The sequence below is a fragment of the Rissa tridactyla genome, chromosome 7 (assembly GCF_028500815.1).
Source record: "Rissa tridactyla isolate bRisTri1 chromosome 7, bRisTri1.patW.cur.20221130, whole genome shotgun sequence".
NCBI classification, from domain to species: Eukaryota; Metazoa; Chordata; class Aves; order Charadriiformes; family Laridae; genus Rissa; species Rissa tridactyla.
In genome coordinates this window covers 41,585,675-41,601,789 of record NC_071472.1, presented here as the reverse complement: position 1 = coordinate 41,601,789, position 16,115 = coordinate 41,585,675, and the positions used below count along the sequence as shown (strand labels likewise).

General features: G+C 39.5%; 1 protein-coding gene across 1 annotated transcript in view; it reads right to left on the bottom strand.

The window, feature by feature from the left end:
• The window catches only part of SPAG16 (sperm associated antigen 16), a 317,517-nt gene that overhangs the window by 79,555 nt on the left and 221,847 nt on the right, over window positions 1-16,115 (bottom strand). Inside the window, 1 exon segment of the mRNA XM_054209051.1 lies at window positions 8,197-8,310. Coding sequence (XP_054065026.1) covers window positions 8,197-8,310 — 114 coding nt within the window.

The window sequence follows — 16,115 nt, the reverse complement described above, 5'->3', positions numbered from 1 at the left end:
TTTTATACTTGCCTCTTTCAAAAAAGTGATTAGGTTGAAAATGACCTTTTGAAGATTGTACTTGTGGACCGATCTTTTCATTTTTAATTACTTTCTTTGCTTTAATTGTTACATTAGGAACTATTAAGAAAGCAGCCGGCTTCATAATCAATAATTTAATTAGAGTTTTAGGACCAAGAAGTCAATGCAAATGTTATTCTGTAGTCAGGCCTTTCCCAAAGGCTTCGAAAGAACTTTACTCCCATTTTGTTTCAAAGTGACATTGGCGACATAAAAATTAAATTAATACTTACTGCAATATATCATGCACACACGTTATAGATATACACAGGCAGCTGGTAAGAGGTTCAGATTCAGGTCAATCTATCTGCTGCCCAGACAGGAATACAGCCTGCTTCTCTGACTTCGTTTCTAAATAATCAGTGACACAGCCAAATGCCATTACACTGCACACTCCAACACAACCCACTCCCTGCACGGCACGCCAGGAGCCACGCTATCTAAGTGTTTACTGAAACCTATAGCCAGACTTTTCCCCTGGCTAGAACTTCAAATATTTTAAATTGATTTATTTATAGGTCTCTAATTACTACTAATATTCTAAGATAACCAGCAGCAACTGAAAACTGATCCACTCTAATTCTACAGCTGACGAAATCTGATTCAATTGGTAGGGAATTAATACCCTTCTGCACTCCACTGTTGCCTCTCTGCCTGCCCTCGCAAGTTTACAACACTTTGGCATCAGTGATACGTCAGAGGGAGCTGTCAGTGGAGCTGTGAATTGCGTGGCCTGCTGCCTGGAACACGGGCGTCCCTCATTTGTAATTACAGGCCCGTGTTTCACATGACTGCATCATTCCAAAATGCCTTCCCCAGAAGCAAGCCCCCAGCTGGTAACGCATGAGTAAATAGAAATTGGTGCCCTGAGATACACAGGCCAGAACACCTCCCCACCAAGACCAGGGTGGACAGGGCTTTGAGCAACCTGGTCTAGTGGGAGGTCTCTCTGCCCAGGGCAGGGGGGTTGGAACTAGATGATCTTGAAGGTCCCTTCCAACCCAAACCATTCTGTGATTCTATCACCTGTCATTAGATTAGGCGGGAACCATCCTGGGGAATGTGAAGGAAACGCGGCATCTGGATGAACGAGATCCTTGAACCAGAAAAGAAGCTTTAGTGAAAGGCACAAAAACTTGCAGAGGGGAAGGGGGCTGCAGTGACCGGCTAGGAGCGAGGTGGGCAGTCCAGCACGCTGGGAGGTTTACGAGCTTGGCAGCAAAGAGGAGTTCAAAGGCAGATACACCTATAGCTTGCTAGGGAAGGATCAGAGGACTGCTCCGACCGTGGAAAAGGCAATAATACAAGAAAGGAGCCAAGATTCGCTCTAAGACACACAGCAAGTTAAGACCAGGCTAGGCTGCGCTGCAGAAGCTTTGCCTGAAGGATGCAATGGCACTTCTAGCTCCAGGAGGAAGCTCAGGCCGAGCCCCCGGGGAAACCACGACTATACCGGAACAGAAGCAACAGGCTGCAGAGGACCCTGTTGGTCCCTTCTTTAGTACCAGTTTAAATGACTGTGAACACCATGATGAAAACGTGTCACTTTAGTCTAAGTAATTACATCACTGCCAATATAAAGCCTCTTATACATTTCACGTGAATTAGGAATCAAGCTGGGTATTAAGCTTTAACATACATAACTGTCTTGTCTTCTAAAAGACTTCTCCTTGAAATGAAGTAAGAATGTAGCTTTTCTACGTTGTAGACAAGGCAGAGAAAGACAAGGCGTTACAAGGGGCTGCCTGCCCGCTGCCAAAAGGACTCTGACGTCCAGTGGACAGGCCTAGGCATGTCAATGAACAGGAACAGCTTAATAAAACAATAATTATGACCTCTTAAGAGCCACTAATTCACCTGGAGCTTTGCAGAGCAAGGTAACTTGTCCGATCTAAAATGTTTAGAGTCTAATTTAAACCTAGTTTAACAGGGAAAAAAGCCCATGAGATCAACTGATTATACAGTTTATTAAACTTTGGATTTAATGGTTTGATTTGAGAGCAAAGTCAGGAAGGCAGGAAAAAGGAGGGCCAAGTCAGTAACGAGAGGCCAAATGAGAGACAGAGTCATAGTTCCAGTCTGAGGGTTATTCTTGGGACAGCAGTCAAACGCGGTTAGAAGGGCAATGGTTTTCCTGCCTCTCGGGAATAATAAAACCACACAGCCAAACAAGAACATAGGGTATTTTCTTGCTTGCATCTCGGTCAACTGATCCAAATTGCAGAGTTATATGCTTATTATTTGAAATATTTTATTTTAATCCACATTTTTCCACAGAAGTTGTTTTGGAGGAAAGTCACAATGTTGCATTTTTAAAAATGACAGTGACCATATCAGCTTTTTTCACAATTATTTTTCAGTACTAGAAAGCAATTAAGACATTTTTCCTCAGCCATATTTTTGTTTTTGAAAAAATTGGCACTGAGTCTCTAGGAAAATGTCCCAAACAGATTTAACATAAACCTCTTCAAGTTTTACTTTTGTCTTTCATCATATTACTTCTTAGAGAAAACATAATCCTTATTCATAGCTATTTGTTCTTGATTTCATATTTTACTGTGACATATAAGTTCCTTTTCACATTAAGACAGGGAGTTTTAAAATATGAACCCATTACTTACAAATACGTAGAACAGAATCAGGAACACATCATTTGTTACACTTCATGCCAGAAACTGGACTTATCCTTGCATGTCTCTTACTTGCAGCAGAATAATTCAATTACACTAAGAGATTCGAAGTTTGCACGGGAGAACTTTTATCCTCCAACTCTGACAACTTCAATCTTTGACCTACTTTTGAAGAGGATTGACTTCAACCATAAACTGCCTGTCAAAGAGTTTTTTAAATGACCCATCCTGTCTATCCATTCAGCTCTTGAATTCATTCCTCAGAAGTTCAAAAGGGTTCAAATAAAACTGACAAATCCAATACCCTGAGGATATTCTGACTAATAATTTTGTGTCTATGGTGTTTACTCAGGGATAAATCAACTGGACTGGGCCAAAAAATGTGAAGACAACCAGAGATCGCCTTTCAAATAACTCCCTTTGGCTGCTCTGAGCCTGTCTCGTATGCCTGATCCTTTAACGCTCTGACATTTTTCCTGAATTTGCCTCGTGAATGCCCACTCCAAATGAGCTTGGGCATAAAAGCCCCCACCACAGACAAGCAGCACCCCTACAAAGATCTGGGAGTTCCCACACACTCTAAAACTACTGACAAAAACGTTCTGACAAAATCCATGTTGAAAAACAAGTAGACTAAAAGATAATTTACATTTCACTGGGAGAAACAAGAAGAGAACAGGTTATTTTAGAGAATGACTAATTTGAAAATTACTAAATTCTGACAAAATCAACACTCAAAAATAGGTGGCTTAAAAGATAATTTAATTAGAAGGAAGAAAGGTTATCCAAGGAAATGACTATTTTGGAACAATTCCACCAAATTCAATCAAGTAAGAGCTAACTAGCTTTCAGGTACAATCCAGTTGTCACCGGAACCACAGTAGGGTTGTCCCATGCCATAGACATCACACAGTGGGGAATGATGGCCTGTATTGTGAAGGAAAAATTTGCAAGACTGGAGCTTAGGTCAGCATCGTTGTAATTATTCTACATCCATATGAAACACATAAACAGCTAAGCCCTCATCATTAAAATGCCTCACCGCAGCTGGCAACCTTAGCAGAGAGATGAAAATCTGGTGTTCCTAAGTATTTTTTCTCTGGTAGGACACAGTGTGAAAAGCCCTTTTAAATAGCCATGGTCCTTAAATGATCTGTATGCCGTAAATGCAAGAGCGCAAAAATGCAAATTACACTGCCCCAAATTCTTAGGGATTTACTCTGTGACTTCTTTGAACTCACAGGCAGATCATTTCAGGATCTAAAAGTCTGTGGGGCAGATCATGAAAAGCCAAGTGAGAAAAGTCCCAGGCGGTATCTTACCCCCACCACCTGTAGCCATTCTGTAGAACAAGGGTGGTGGGGTTGCTGTGGATCACAGGAAAAGTGGTGCCTGACAGGAGGGCTGGGCACCCGCTGCCACTTCTCCTACCAGATGGGGCATTCGTTTGGGTTTCCCTGCTGTTGCCCAGAGACCTGATTGCATGGAAACTTAAACTCTGTCAAACCTTGGCTAACATTCAAAAGCGATTAGCAGAAAATGATAAGCAGACACCATGAGTACAGAAGCCTCAATTTATTAGGAAATAATGCTTTGGAGGGGGCTGTACATAAGACTCTTTTTTATCCAATGTCACATTTAAAGAAAAAAACCCCTGCCCTAAAGGAACACCCAGCTGCCTCTTATTCTTTCCACTGACTACTTCTTCCTAATGTCCTTCTCTCAGTGTAATGTGGCACTAGAGGTCCAGCCTGCCCTGCTGTATAAAATGTGACCATTTCCAGGGGCTACGAGTTAACCAATTTCTTCACACCCATGAAGAGATACATCTGCATGAGCGTAGGAGGAGGCTCTGCCTGGATTCCCACTCCCCTCCATTGCTTTGGGGTAGGTGGAAACTTTACAGCAGTCTTTGAGGAATATGATGGCCACAGCCAGGTTCTGGCTCAATGAGAACGAGTTATCTATTTGCTGCTGTTAAGGCAGGATTTTGGACAATCTCATTCTGTTCTTCCTTTTTCCTCTGAGATTGGTGCCTGCATTATTTATCAAAGACCACACTACCTCAGAGCTTCTAACTTTTGATTGTGCTGTACAGCCCACAAATTACTGTCAAGGATAAAATTTGATGCACAGAGCTAGAACTTGCATCTGGTCATTCTTCGGCTGTGCTGTCTTAGCCTATTTAAGTCATCTTTGACCCAAACAGTAAAAAGCTGACATGCCTGATACCTTCCTGTCTGGATGTCAGGGATATCGTGGGGTGGGAATGGCATCCTTTCATTTGTGTTATATGCCAGCAGTCGTCTACAAAAGGAATGCAGAAAAATAGGGCTCGTCTTAAATCACTAGGCAACATTGCATAAAGTCAGGAATGTATCCTGGATAATTAAAAAATTAAACTACAAGCACTTGAATATCAGTGATCAGTAGAGACCAAAGTGGACAACAATTATCAAACATTATCTCAAATACTTAGTATTTCACAAAATCGAATAGAAAAACAGAGCATTGTATGAATCTAACTTTTTATAGAGCTATGTGTGTGCTGAACTTTATTCAAAAGAAGAGTATCACTGATGTGAATGGGACTGTCCACTTAAGTACACACAGAAATCTTCCCAAGTCTTTGTCGGACACATTCCTTAGGGCATTGCTACTCAATGCTGACTTCTAAATGACAGTCACTGCACAACTTTTTGAAAAATTAAATGTCCAGTTATAGAACCTGACATTTCAAAAATCAGAAAGCAGATGATATAGTTAATAAATCAATAAGTTTCAAATATGTAGAATGAAAAATGTGAGTACTTTTTTCCTCTATTTAATTATTTAAGTGTATAAATATTTGGCATTTTATCTGAGAAAGAGCAAAGATTCAGCTTGGCTCAAATGTTATCCAGACAACTCTGACTAGCCCCAAGAAATTACTCCTCAGAACGTGGGGGTTGCAGATGAGTGGCAGACCGCTTATCTTGAGAATTAACCCAGGCAGGTGAACTTGTACTCTTGGGGTCTTATGTTCTTTTGCACCTCTCACACTTATCATTGGACACACTTTGCAATTCATGAGTAGAGATGCTCACTCTGATGTGTCAGCGAGAAAATATTCTAGTGAAAAGCCAGAATATGCTTGTCTTTCTACAAAACTGGCACAAAGAGAAATAAATTCTGCAGCTTATCTTGGCACAAGAGCCATCAGCTTTACTGGCAAGAAATTCCTACCGATGAATTGCAGCCTCAGTCTCATACATCTTATCTACCGGGAGTCTAGCACGGCATGAGGATGGTTCCCACCCAAATCCAACACCAACTCCATATTTTCTCCTAGAATGTTTTGAAAGAGCCATAATCATCTAAATACCATTCATCCTTCTGTGTTCTCATTTCCCTATAGGCAACATATAGCTTAGTTTTAAAATTACAGTCAATGTGCTGTAGATATTTTGAACCACTAGATCTGACGCTATGTTATCCCAAAAAGAAGAAGGGGGAAAAAAAAAAAAGAAAAAAAAGTAATGTCATGTGTTTCAAAAGTCTGAAGGCTGCATTATAGCTTCAGCTTAGTAATTACAAAGATTTATGTTCCATTCTGCCCCAAAATCCAGAGCTCATTGTCCATTCAACTTGCACTGCTTTGACTTACAGTTCTCTGCATCCATTATCTTTAATAATAAAGAGCTGACTAAAGTTAATGATTGAAGAGCAAGATGTGATTAATAATATGAATCTAATTTATGAGAAAACAAACTGGAGTATGATTTTCATGTTTCATTAAAATTATCTTAAATGTACTCCTTAATGCTAATTGATCTTACAGAGGTGAGAAAATATTCTGTTCCAAATTAATGGGAGAAAATCATTCATCTTCTTTCTGGAGGGAACATTTAATATCATTCAGTATTAAGAGGGAGATAGCATCTTTACAGTGATTTCAGCACTTGAAGTGATGCTTCAATGTGAGCACACATCTGAAATCTGCAAGATTTCCCACTGAATAGGGAGAATAAATACACAACCAAATGACATAGAAAATGTTTTGGGTTTTTTTTGTTCATAAAAGATCTTTCCTATCTTAGCAAAATTACCACAAGCTGGAAAACAGTGCTGGTGTACAAAAATTGAGTAAGCTTTTTCCATCAGTTTATCAAAGAAAAACTCTTTTATAATTCTGTTAATTTCCTATGAACAGGAGATTACTGAGACATTTGCAAGAGAAAGTTCCTTGCAGGATTTAGCGAAAACAAAACAAAGCAGAAATCTATTTTTCCATTGAGTTTTTCACTTTTGTTTGTATTTCAGTATTTGTTTCTCTTTTTGAATTATTCATATTTGGATATCAAATATTCTTACAAACCAACACATTTAAGAATAATGAGTCTTGACTGGCTTCATTTAAACTTGTTTTGCTTTAAGCCCGGGATTATTATTAAATGACCTTCTATTCAGTCTGTGTCTATGATCCATAAATAGAAATTGCCTAATGAGCATCTCAAATATTCCACTGTCATTTTCATGCCAGTTTTTCTTATTCCGTGTTTGTGTAGCTCTGATGACAATACCTATCCATACAAAGCAATAGCTCTTTGCCTCCTTCCTCTCAAATCCCTTCCATGAATACAACCTTGTCTAATCTGGGCTGGAACTTGTATCTTTACGCTGTTTGAGAAATGCAAAGTGACCATTATACCAACTGAAGTAGCAACTTGAGATTTTCAAGAGTTGCTCTATGAGAAATACCGCAACAGCAGCAATAATTACTGAATTTTATGATGAAAGAGAAAGAAAATCCTCTTGCATTATTCTCGCATTTTACTTGAACAGGATTTACGTATTTGGTCTGCAAAGCAGCAGGGAGAAATACATTCTCCAATGTACTAAATCCATTTATAGCTACACCAAAGAACGAAGGTAGAGAAGAATAACGGAAGAGATGCAGAGTTTCTGATGCTACCTACAGCGATATGTTAAGGAGAAAATAATACACATTCCATGAGAAATCAGCAGTGAGTTCTGGGGCTGGGGGAAGAATAAATGTATTAGGCTTCTATGCAGCTTGTGTTTCTCCTGTGGCATTTTCCCCCATTCCTTTTGCATGTAACTTAAAGCACATGCTAGCACTTACAGAACTGACAAAACTTACAAAACAACAAAACTGACCTTGAGTTGCTCTATCTATTGAGGTGACGCAGCGCAGTGTGCAGCAATGCAGTCTTCCAGCCCCAGACCATCAGTTGCTAAAACCACCACCTAATTAAGTCTACCTGTTAGTCAGTGATGTGGTGCGTGTCCATTTGTCGTACCATGAGGATTCAGTCATTTCAGATATCAAGGAAATACTATATGGTGACATTTTTGGTCAGAAGATAATAGCTATGTTAGTGAGTATTCTGTTGCCACATCAGCCTTACTTTCTATTTCGATTTTACACTGGTTTTTCTCACACCATACATGCCACCACTTTTCTTGAATTCAAGAAAGACCAAGAAAAAGACTGCTTACCGTTCAGAGAGATAAAGCCTTGTCAGCAGAGCTAGTGAGAACAGTGTTGGAGAACGGAAGAAACTCAATGCTATTGACTGAATCTTTATGGACACACATCGTATATCTGCATCTCTCACTGCAAAAGAAAATCACAGAAATACAGCACTTGCCATTCAGGTAATAAGAACAAGATAAAAGTTGAGGTAAATTACTAGTGCGTTTCACGTATCTTTCCTAGCTACTCTTTAGAAAAAATGAATATTGACAGCTATTCATCACCCAAGTACCACACCATGGAGAAAAGGAGAAAATAAAAAAAAAAGACAAACCAGTTAGCATTTGCTTCCCAGTAATGAAGGCCATAGTGGGAAGGCAAAAAGAAATGGAGAAGTGGGTTTTAAAAGACTGAATTGTAAGGAGCAGCGATGAAAGCACCACTTTGTTTCCTGGGTGCATCCTCAAAAGCCTTGTTGATGTAGAATTTAAAAGGAACATGGATGAAAAGGTAGGATAAGGACAGCACCACTTCCTTCTTGCTTACAAAGGGTCTAAGAAATCTATAGCACCATGCTAACGTGCACCTTGAAGAAAGTCAGAGAGTGCTGGCAGCCTGACATTCTTCTCAAGGTCTGCAGAAAGACTTATAGAAACTAAGTGATGCCTGGAAGTTCTTCACTGAGGGTGAATTCTTGTCACTATGGACACCCAAGAGGCCTTTCCCCTGAAGAAGGTCTCTTACTAGCCCCTAGCCATTAGAAGCTGTAAGTTCTTAAAGCAGATGTGAGGAAACAGAGGTGAACCCCAGGCATCAAGGTCTTTACCATGAACTGACCACGGCTCAGATGGAATTACTCTGTGACATGGTTCTGGAAGTGCTTTCAACACTGAAGACTTCCAACTATCCTGCCTTCTCCCAGCTGATCAGCTATGAAGTAATAACTTAAAGATATTTGTTTTATTTTCTTATCTTTTAATGAGTTAATTTCTGAGACAACATTATTGATCCTTCTCAGGTCAGGGTATCAACCTGATACAGAATGGAACACAAGACGGAAGCTTTTCCCATTGTAAGGAATAGAGACACAACCACTATGACACTGCTGTAGAGAATCGGTTCTCTCACAAAACAGCCTGAAGTTGGCTGTATAGCTATGATCTTACAAAAGCTTTTTGGCTTTTGTTTTGTTTTCTGCATGCACACCAGAGAAGAACGTTCCTTAAACTGGAGTCCAGGAGAAGAGGAGGAAGAGCCCACGGATGCCTCACCAGGATCACACAGAAGGTAACAAACAAATCTGGGATTACTCAAACTGAACAGAACGGCAAAGGCTTAACTCCCACGCAAGCACGTCAAGAGGGGAGACAATTGAAATGAACGAGCATTCACCACTCATTATGGCTGTATACAAGAGTCACCCATGCTGATACGGCTTTCAGTCTACGGTTTCTTTAGATATACGTGAGACTTCATGAATTTGCAGTGTTTGTGTTGTTATATCCTGTGAAAACATTCAGGTAGGCGAGCATACTATGGAAAAACCTAATCAATGTAAAGTCAGTAGCAGTTCTAGCCTCTTTGTTCATCTGAGTCAAAAATAGTATGAAAAAATAAAAGCCAACAACTCAACATAAATTATTACAGCTTTCAGTGACAGCTCAGAATTTTATTCCCTGCTCATGTGATTCTGACAGTAGAAACACACCTCCCTTGAGCTGGCTGCTGAATATATCATTGGGGCTTGCAAATTAGATTACCGTGTGGCTCGTAACTGAGAAATTTCTTACAATATTTATTAAGGAAGCTGTCACCAGGGGGAATTAAAGATGTGATTTTTTTTTTTCTTTTCTTCCTGCCTGTATGTCACCAGAAGACTCTCAGAGCTCTTGCAGGTTTTGTATCAACAGCACAGATCAGTATCTGCAGATCAGATACAAGCCAGTAGAGCTAGAGGGGTTTGATGGGCACTACCCTTGATCACTGATCTAACAAAGTGACTTCTCAGACGTATTTTAATGATTTTCCATTTCCCAGACTGAAATGCATATGCTGCGCTGAATGAACACCAAGCCTGTCCCCTCAGAAGGGATAGCAGAAGGGAGATAAGTTGCTTCTGAGTAGAAAGTATTATCCAGGAAATATATTTCAAAGGAATATTAGATTCCACCAGTATCAGTTTCCAGAATCTATGTTTTTCTATTACAGATAGCACATTATACCATTCAGTATTATTTGTTATATAGACTACATGTGTTATGTTATCACAAGCACTCCTTTTAAACTAGTCATAAAGTATTGTGGCTGTTAGAGCTTGGTGCACAAGATCTCTGATATTCATGATCGCTTGATATATGACAGTAAAATAACTTCAGTAAAATAATTTTTTATTTCATAGTCTCATGGTAATGTTTTACACCACGGAACAGGCCTTTTTCATCTCAGATCATATACTTTTATTTGTGTATAGGTATGCCATTTTTAAAGAGTGACCAATGACTTCCTGCTTGCCTGTTACACTGTAGGAACTTTGAGTTGCTGAACAGTTTCTGACAAGTAAAATCCCGCTCTGTATTTTTGTGGGCACTTACTAGTTTTGAAAACATAGACAACTTTACATACCACAGTGTGACAGTGTTCCACTAGAAGAAAAGTGGAATTTTTTCCTGGAGAGGGGTATTTTCCTGTAATAACAGGATGTATATACGTCCTTTTAAAAGGCAGGGGGAGAACAACCTCTTCAACCTGCTTGAGGGGGCTTGGGGTGAAAGAACACAGTAAAAGGAAGGAAAGTAAAGGAAAAAAGAATATTTTGTTTGTGAGTCGCTGACATAAGATATAGACCATCCCAGGCAGACAGGCTGCAAGAACAGGCTTGTGAGAGATTAATTAGGTGCCAAAGCAGGAAGGCCCATTCAGAATCCCTTAGCAAGGTGAAAATGGACTAAAGTGATGGACCATGACAGCAGCAGAAGGGAAGGAAATGATTTGTACTTTTCCATCAAGAACATAAACACCCAGACCTGACGCCATGGTCTGTCTCTCTCCTTGCCACTTCCATATCATTGCGTACTGATGAGTGAGCTCTGGCTCTCAAGATTTAATTTACCACTCTGGTAACTGACTGACTGATATTTCTAAGAACCTCCAACTGCTACACAAATAAACTCATCTTTCCTTCCAGCTGAGATATAATTTCAGCAAGACTGTCTTGTATACAAGCTATCTTTTCGTTGGAAAGGGGAACGTTTTATTTAGATGTTCCTTTTCCACAAAAAAGAGTTAATATGAAGGGTAGAGCATCACCCTGCTTTTCATGGGCACTCATAGTTCTATCCAATGGTTCAAGTTTGTCTATGTTAGAAGAAATCTGTAGTAATGTTCATCATCTAATGTTTTTTTCTCATTATGAACACGTAGCCTCATGGATATAAGCTTCACCATCTCTGAACATTTTAGTTCAGGAGAGAGAGGGAATCATCTGGCAGGTTAGGCATTTGCAGTACTCTTGTTGCTTACATGCGGAGACAGAGAAGGAGGTCCTGAATAAATGATGCCATTGTAGAAATACTGCTCAGTAGTTCAGTATTTTGCAGATTGCATTCTGAACCTCATCTCGGACACCAATTCCAACCTTCATCCTTTACCCATGTTATTACTACTTTTTCAACGTAAAACATCAGTTAACACATTTTCTTGACTCATGACTAATTATCCTCAGTGTTCTCTTTTTCTCTACAAAGTCAATTTCCCTTCCCTTAAGTGCAGGTAAGGAATGACGTCAATCAATAAATCAGCCTTTATTCTACCTCACCAGGTTTCAGTTTTTCTTAACAGGTTCAAACAAACGTGGACAGACTGTTACAGTTACAAGGAGCACACCAATACCATGAAAGTCAGCATTTAAATTAATCATACCATTATCTGTATCACTAGCTCAACAGTGATGGGAAAATTTTCCTTGCTCAATTTTGAGAGACTTCTCTTTTGAGAATCACATTCCAGAACGGTTCATTCAAATTCAAAAGGGCTGTTAGTAAAACTGCATTGAAAACAGAAGATATGAAACACTTCCACTTACATAAGACTTCACTGAGTATTAACAGGCTGCTGTCTCTACGCCAACGTACCACAGCAGCCAAGTAATGCGCTAGTTACATATTTCAGCAACTGTACAATAACTGAGAAAAGAAAATACAGATACCGGGTAGATTTCTTTTGCCCTGTATACTTTCCTGTGTGCACAGATGGAGTTAAAACTCAGTAAGGACAACAAGCCGGCATGCCCTGATAGGAATATTTTAAAATTGCCTGGTACATATTTATTGCCAAAGGCTAGACAGGGCACAAAGCATAGGACAATCTGCAGTGCTCCACACCAACTTAGTACTCATTTCCAAGGACACACGGCAAACCAGAGCAACAGGTGAGATTACATGTTGACAATGCTTTTGCTAATGAAAAGCGTTTAAAAAAACCCACCCAACACACAACACATCCTTACTAGCAATCCTATGAAAACAGGACAATCTCTGCCTCCTTTCTTGATTTTTTTTTTTTTTTTTAAAGCATGTGGTTTCTATGTTAAGCTCCATTTGGAAAAATGGGGGCGTAGGGGGTGATACCATTTCAATGATTAGTTAGGTAGTCATTTATTTTATTGCCGTGCCATATTAAATCTCATTTCGAGCATGGTCACTAAAAGCACCTATACAGGCAATCAAAATTAATGAGATTTTAAGCATGTACTTTTGAGTTGGTGCCTCTACCAAACATCTTCTTACATGCCTCCCAAAGGAAATTATTAAATGCACAAACACTCTCAAACTGTACTATCTTTCCCAACAACTACTCTCTCAAATCGTCCCACAGAATGAACACTAAACTAAACCCTTTTGCACGTCTATGGAATAAAGTTCTTCTGTGTGACCTGCAATCACTAGCAGGTACAATGTCAAGGTAAACTACAGCAGAAAGTCACCTGCTGTGAAGGTGGACACAACATTTCTGAGGAAGCTTTGTAAGGTCACACAGCAACCAGCCTCCAGTCCTGCTATAGTGATTTAATTGTAACAGTGCAAAGGAGAGTACTTCTAACAAAAACAAATCCTATCCCTTTCCCATTATGTGGCTTTATCCCCAAAGTCTGTTTAAATTAGGCATAGAACTTTTCCAGCCAAGATCAATGGGCAAGTATAGCAAATGGGCTGACTTAAGACATTAAAATGCCAGTTTGGTTTATGCTGTTATAAATGCATCCTATCATGTCTTTACATTTTATGACCTCTATTTTATTTCTAGGTAGCTTCATATATGACACCCACAATTATTCACGTCAAGAATGTAAAACTACCAGTATTTCAGTAAAAAGTGCCTACCATCATTTATGACAATGATTTTTTTTCCTTGACCCATTATTTCTCTAAACGTAACACATTTTATAAGACATTGACATGGGAGGACACTTCCTCTATAAAGTGCATTTGTCTCTGAAAAGAAATATACCGGCATGAAGCTGTCAATATGTGCCATTTTGTTCAATTACTACTTATCTTCAATAAAATGAAGCTGTCTTCAAATTGTGAACATTAATTTGTGCCCTCTTTCCAAATAGTGTTTGATACTTTGAAAATGCAGTGCTGAAGTATATGGTACTACTCTTTCTGTGAAAATGTAAACATTTCTTCTTCAGTATTTATAAATTTAGAGACAAAATATAAATTAAATCCTTCTCTGTATAATTTATCTTCACACTCAGCACTTATGGAGCACAATCTGAGCGCTCTGCAAAACAAAGAGCAATCCCCGAGTTTAGAAGAAGCTGTAAATCAGGGTTTCTCTAGCAAGGGGGCAGTTTGCAGAATTACTCCTGAGTTATTAAATCATGTGAAATCCCTTTATATTGCTGGTTTCAGATAATTTTAATTGTTACACTTTTTGAATTCCCAGTGAGAAGAAGAAGCAGGATTAAGTATTAAATCTTCCTGCCATCACTCGCATCAGAGGCTGCTTTGAGCTCAGCCAGGTAAGACTGGCTGAATCAAGGAGCATGGTACATAGGTTCTGCTCCTACGGAAAGCAACACGAGGTTTGCCACTGATGTCAGTAGGAGCAGGATTAGATCCAGGTTTATCACCACAGGAGCCTGACAGCTTGCACTTTTGGTCTAGTGCACAATAAATTGAGCATGTAAAAGGAAACTGATCTCTGAAGCAGCATGGACAAAACTGGGAAGTTCAAGGGTGTAATTCTTTCCCTTCCTCTGTCCTTTTCCTCCTCCTTCTGCCAAAAGCAAGGCAAAGGCTTAGCAATTAGAAAGGCTTAGCCAAGGAAGAAAGAACCCCAAACATGATATAGTTGCTTTATTAATATTTTCTAGGTATATAGACAAACATAACTCATCTGACTCCGAAGTTTACAAGTCTGCAATAAAATACTGTTACATCCTTTTCTTAGACCTCCTTGAGAAATATGAGAATTTAGGAGTCGTACTGTTAAAACACAGAGGTTCTCAAATGGATCAAATCACTTCTTTTAATTAAAAGGACATAAGTTAACTTTAATAGTTACATTTTTGTCTTGCTTGGTAGGTTTTGAATGGCTGCACCAGTTTACTTTTCAGAGTGCAAATTTCTTCTCTGAAATGTAGCAAAGTTCTTTTCCCCTTACTTTTCAGGGGCTGATCTGAGCATGGCAGCTTTCATTTAACACAGATTTATAAAGACTCAACAAAACGGTCACCAGCCCTGCTTTAGTTCCTGCTGAAATCAGTAATAAAAACTACAGTGATTTAGTAGGTGAACAGACAGCACCCTGCTGCAAGTGGGAACTGTAGTCACAGTCCTCTTCTGGCCCTGCTGGTATAAGGAACCGCTTGCACGCACAGGGCAGGCTTTTGTGCTCACGCAGGATGCTACTACACCTTCAGGTAAGCCCCAGGTCTGGACTGAATTTTTCTAACATAGATTGCAAGCCCTCTGTTTTAGCAGAACTGTAAGAGAAACTGAAAGGCAACACCTGAGCATGACTGGCCCTTAACTCTGGATCTTATTTTATGAGGTCGGAGCATGCTGAATGTTCCCCAGCCCAGCCTAGTCCCACATATTTTGGGGTTCAATCTTTGTAAGCACCACGTAAGTGTTAAAATCTACCTACAGCAGGAATGTGGGCCAAAAGCAAATCCATCAGAGCGTGCCCACAAGCTTGCCTGTAAACCTTTCCTCCAACTCAAAATACAAATATGGGCTTCCTTTATTCCGTGGTGCCGCCTCCGCTAGCGGTGCACAGCCTTGCTACTGTTGACACGTTTGTGTGCTGTTAACAAGCTACTCACTCAACAGCAACACCCAAACAGAACAGGAAAGCTATTTTGTTGTGCTGCGCTGGAAATTTATTTCATCTCCAGGGACCTTGCCTCCTTACATATTTTGCTGTTCTAAAAATTACTTTGTCCTATTTCTATAACTTGAAAGAGTCTCTTTGGCAAACAATACCCAGAAAGGGAAAACTGAACATACCTGAGAACACAAAAAGGCACATGCAGAACACAAAAAGAGGGCAATGCATTACATTAAATGAAGTCTTAATAGCTTGAACTTCAGATTCAGCAAGGTCTGTTAGTGAGGGACATTTGGTCAAAACTCCCTAATAAATATATAATTAACCAGCAGAAAGCAGTGCTCCAGCCAGATTTCTATTCTGCAGTGAAATTAGATAACAGCCAAATAATCACAGTCCTTGAAATAGTGCTCTATAAATGTAGGAGAAAGAGGTTGCAAAACTTCATGACTTACCTTTGGGATTAAAATGCTTATTTGTCTCAATTCCTTGTAATTTATTTAACAGAATATGTATTACTGAGAAGTAGCCAATTATAGCACCGTATTTATTTTTCTGGAAGACCTCTACTATACATATTTTAGTAGAAGCTGTGTATTTACTGAGTG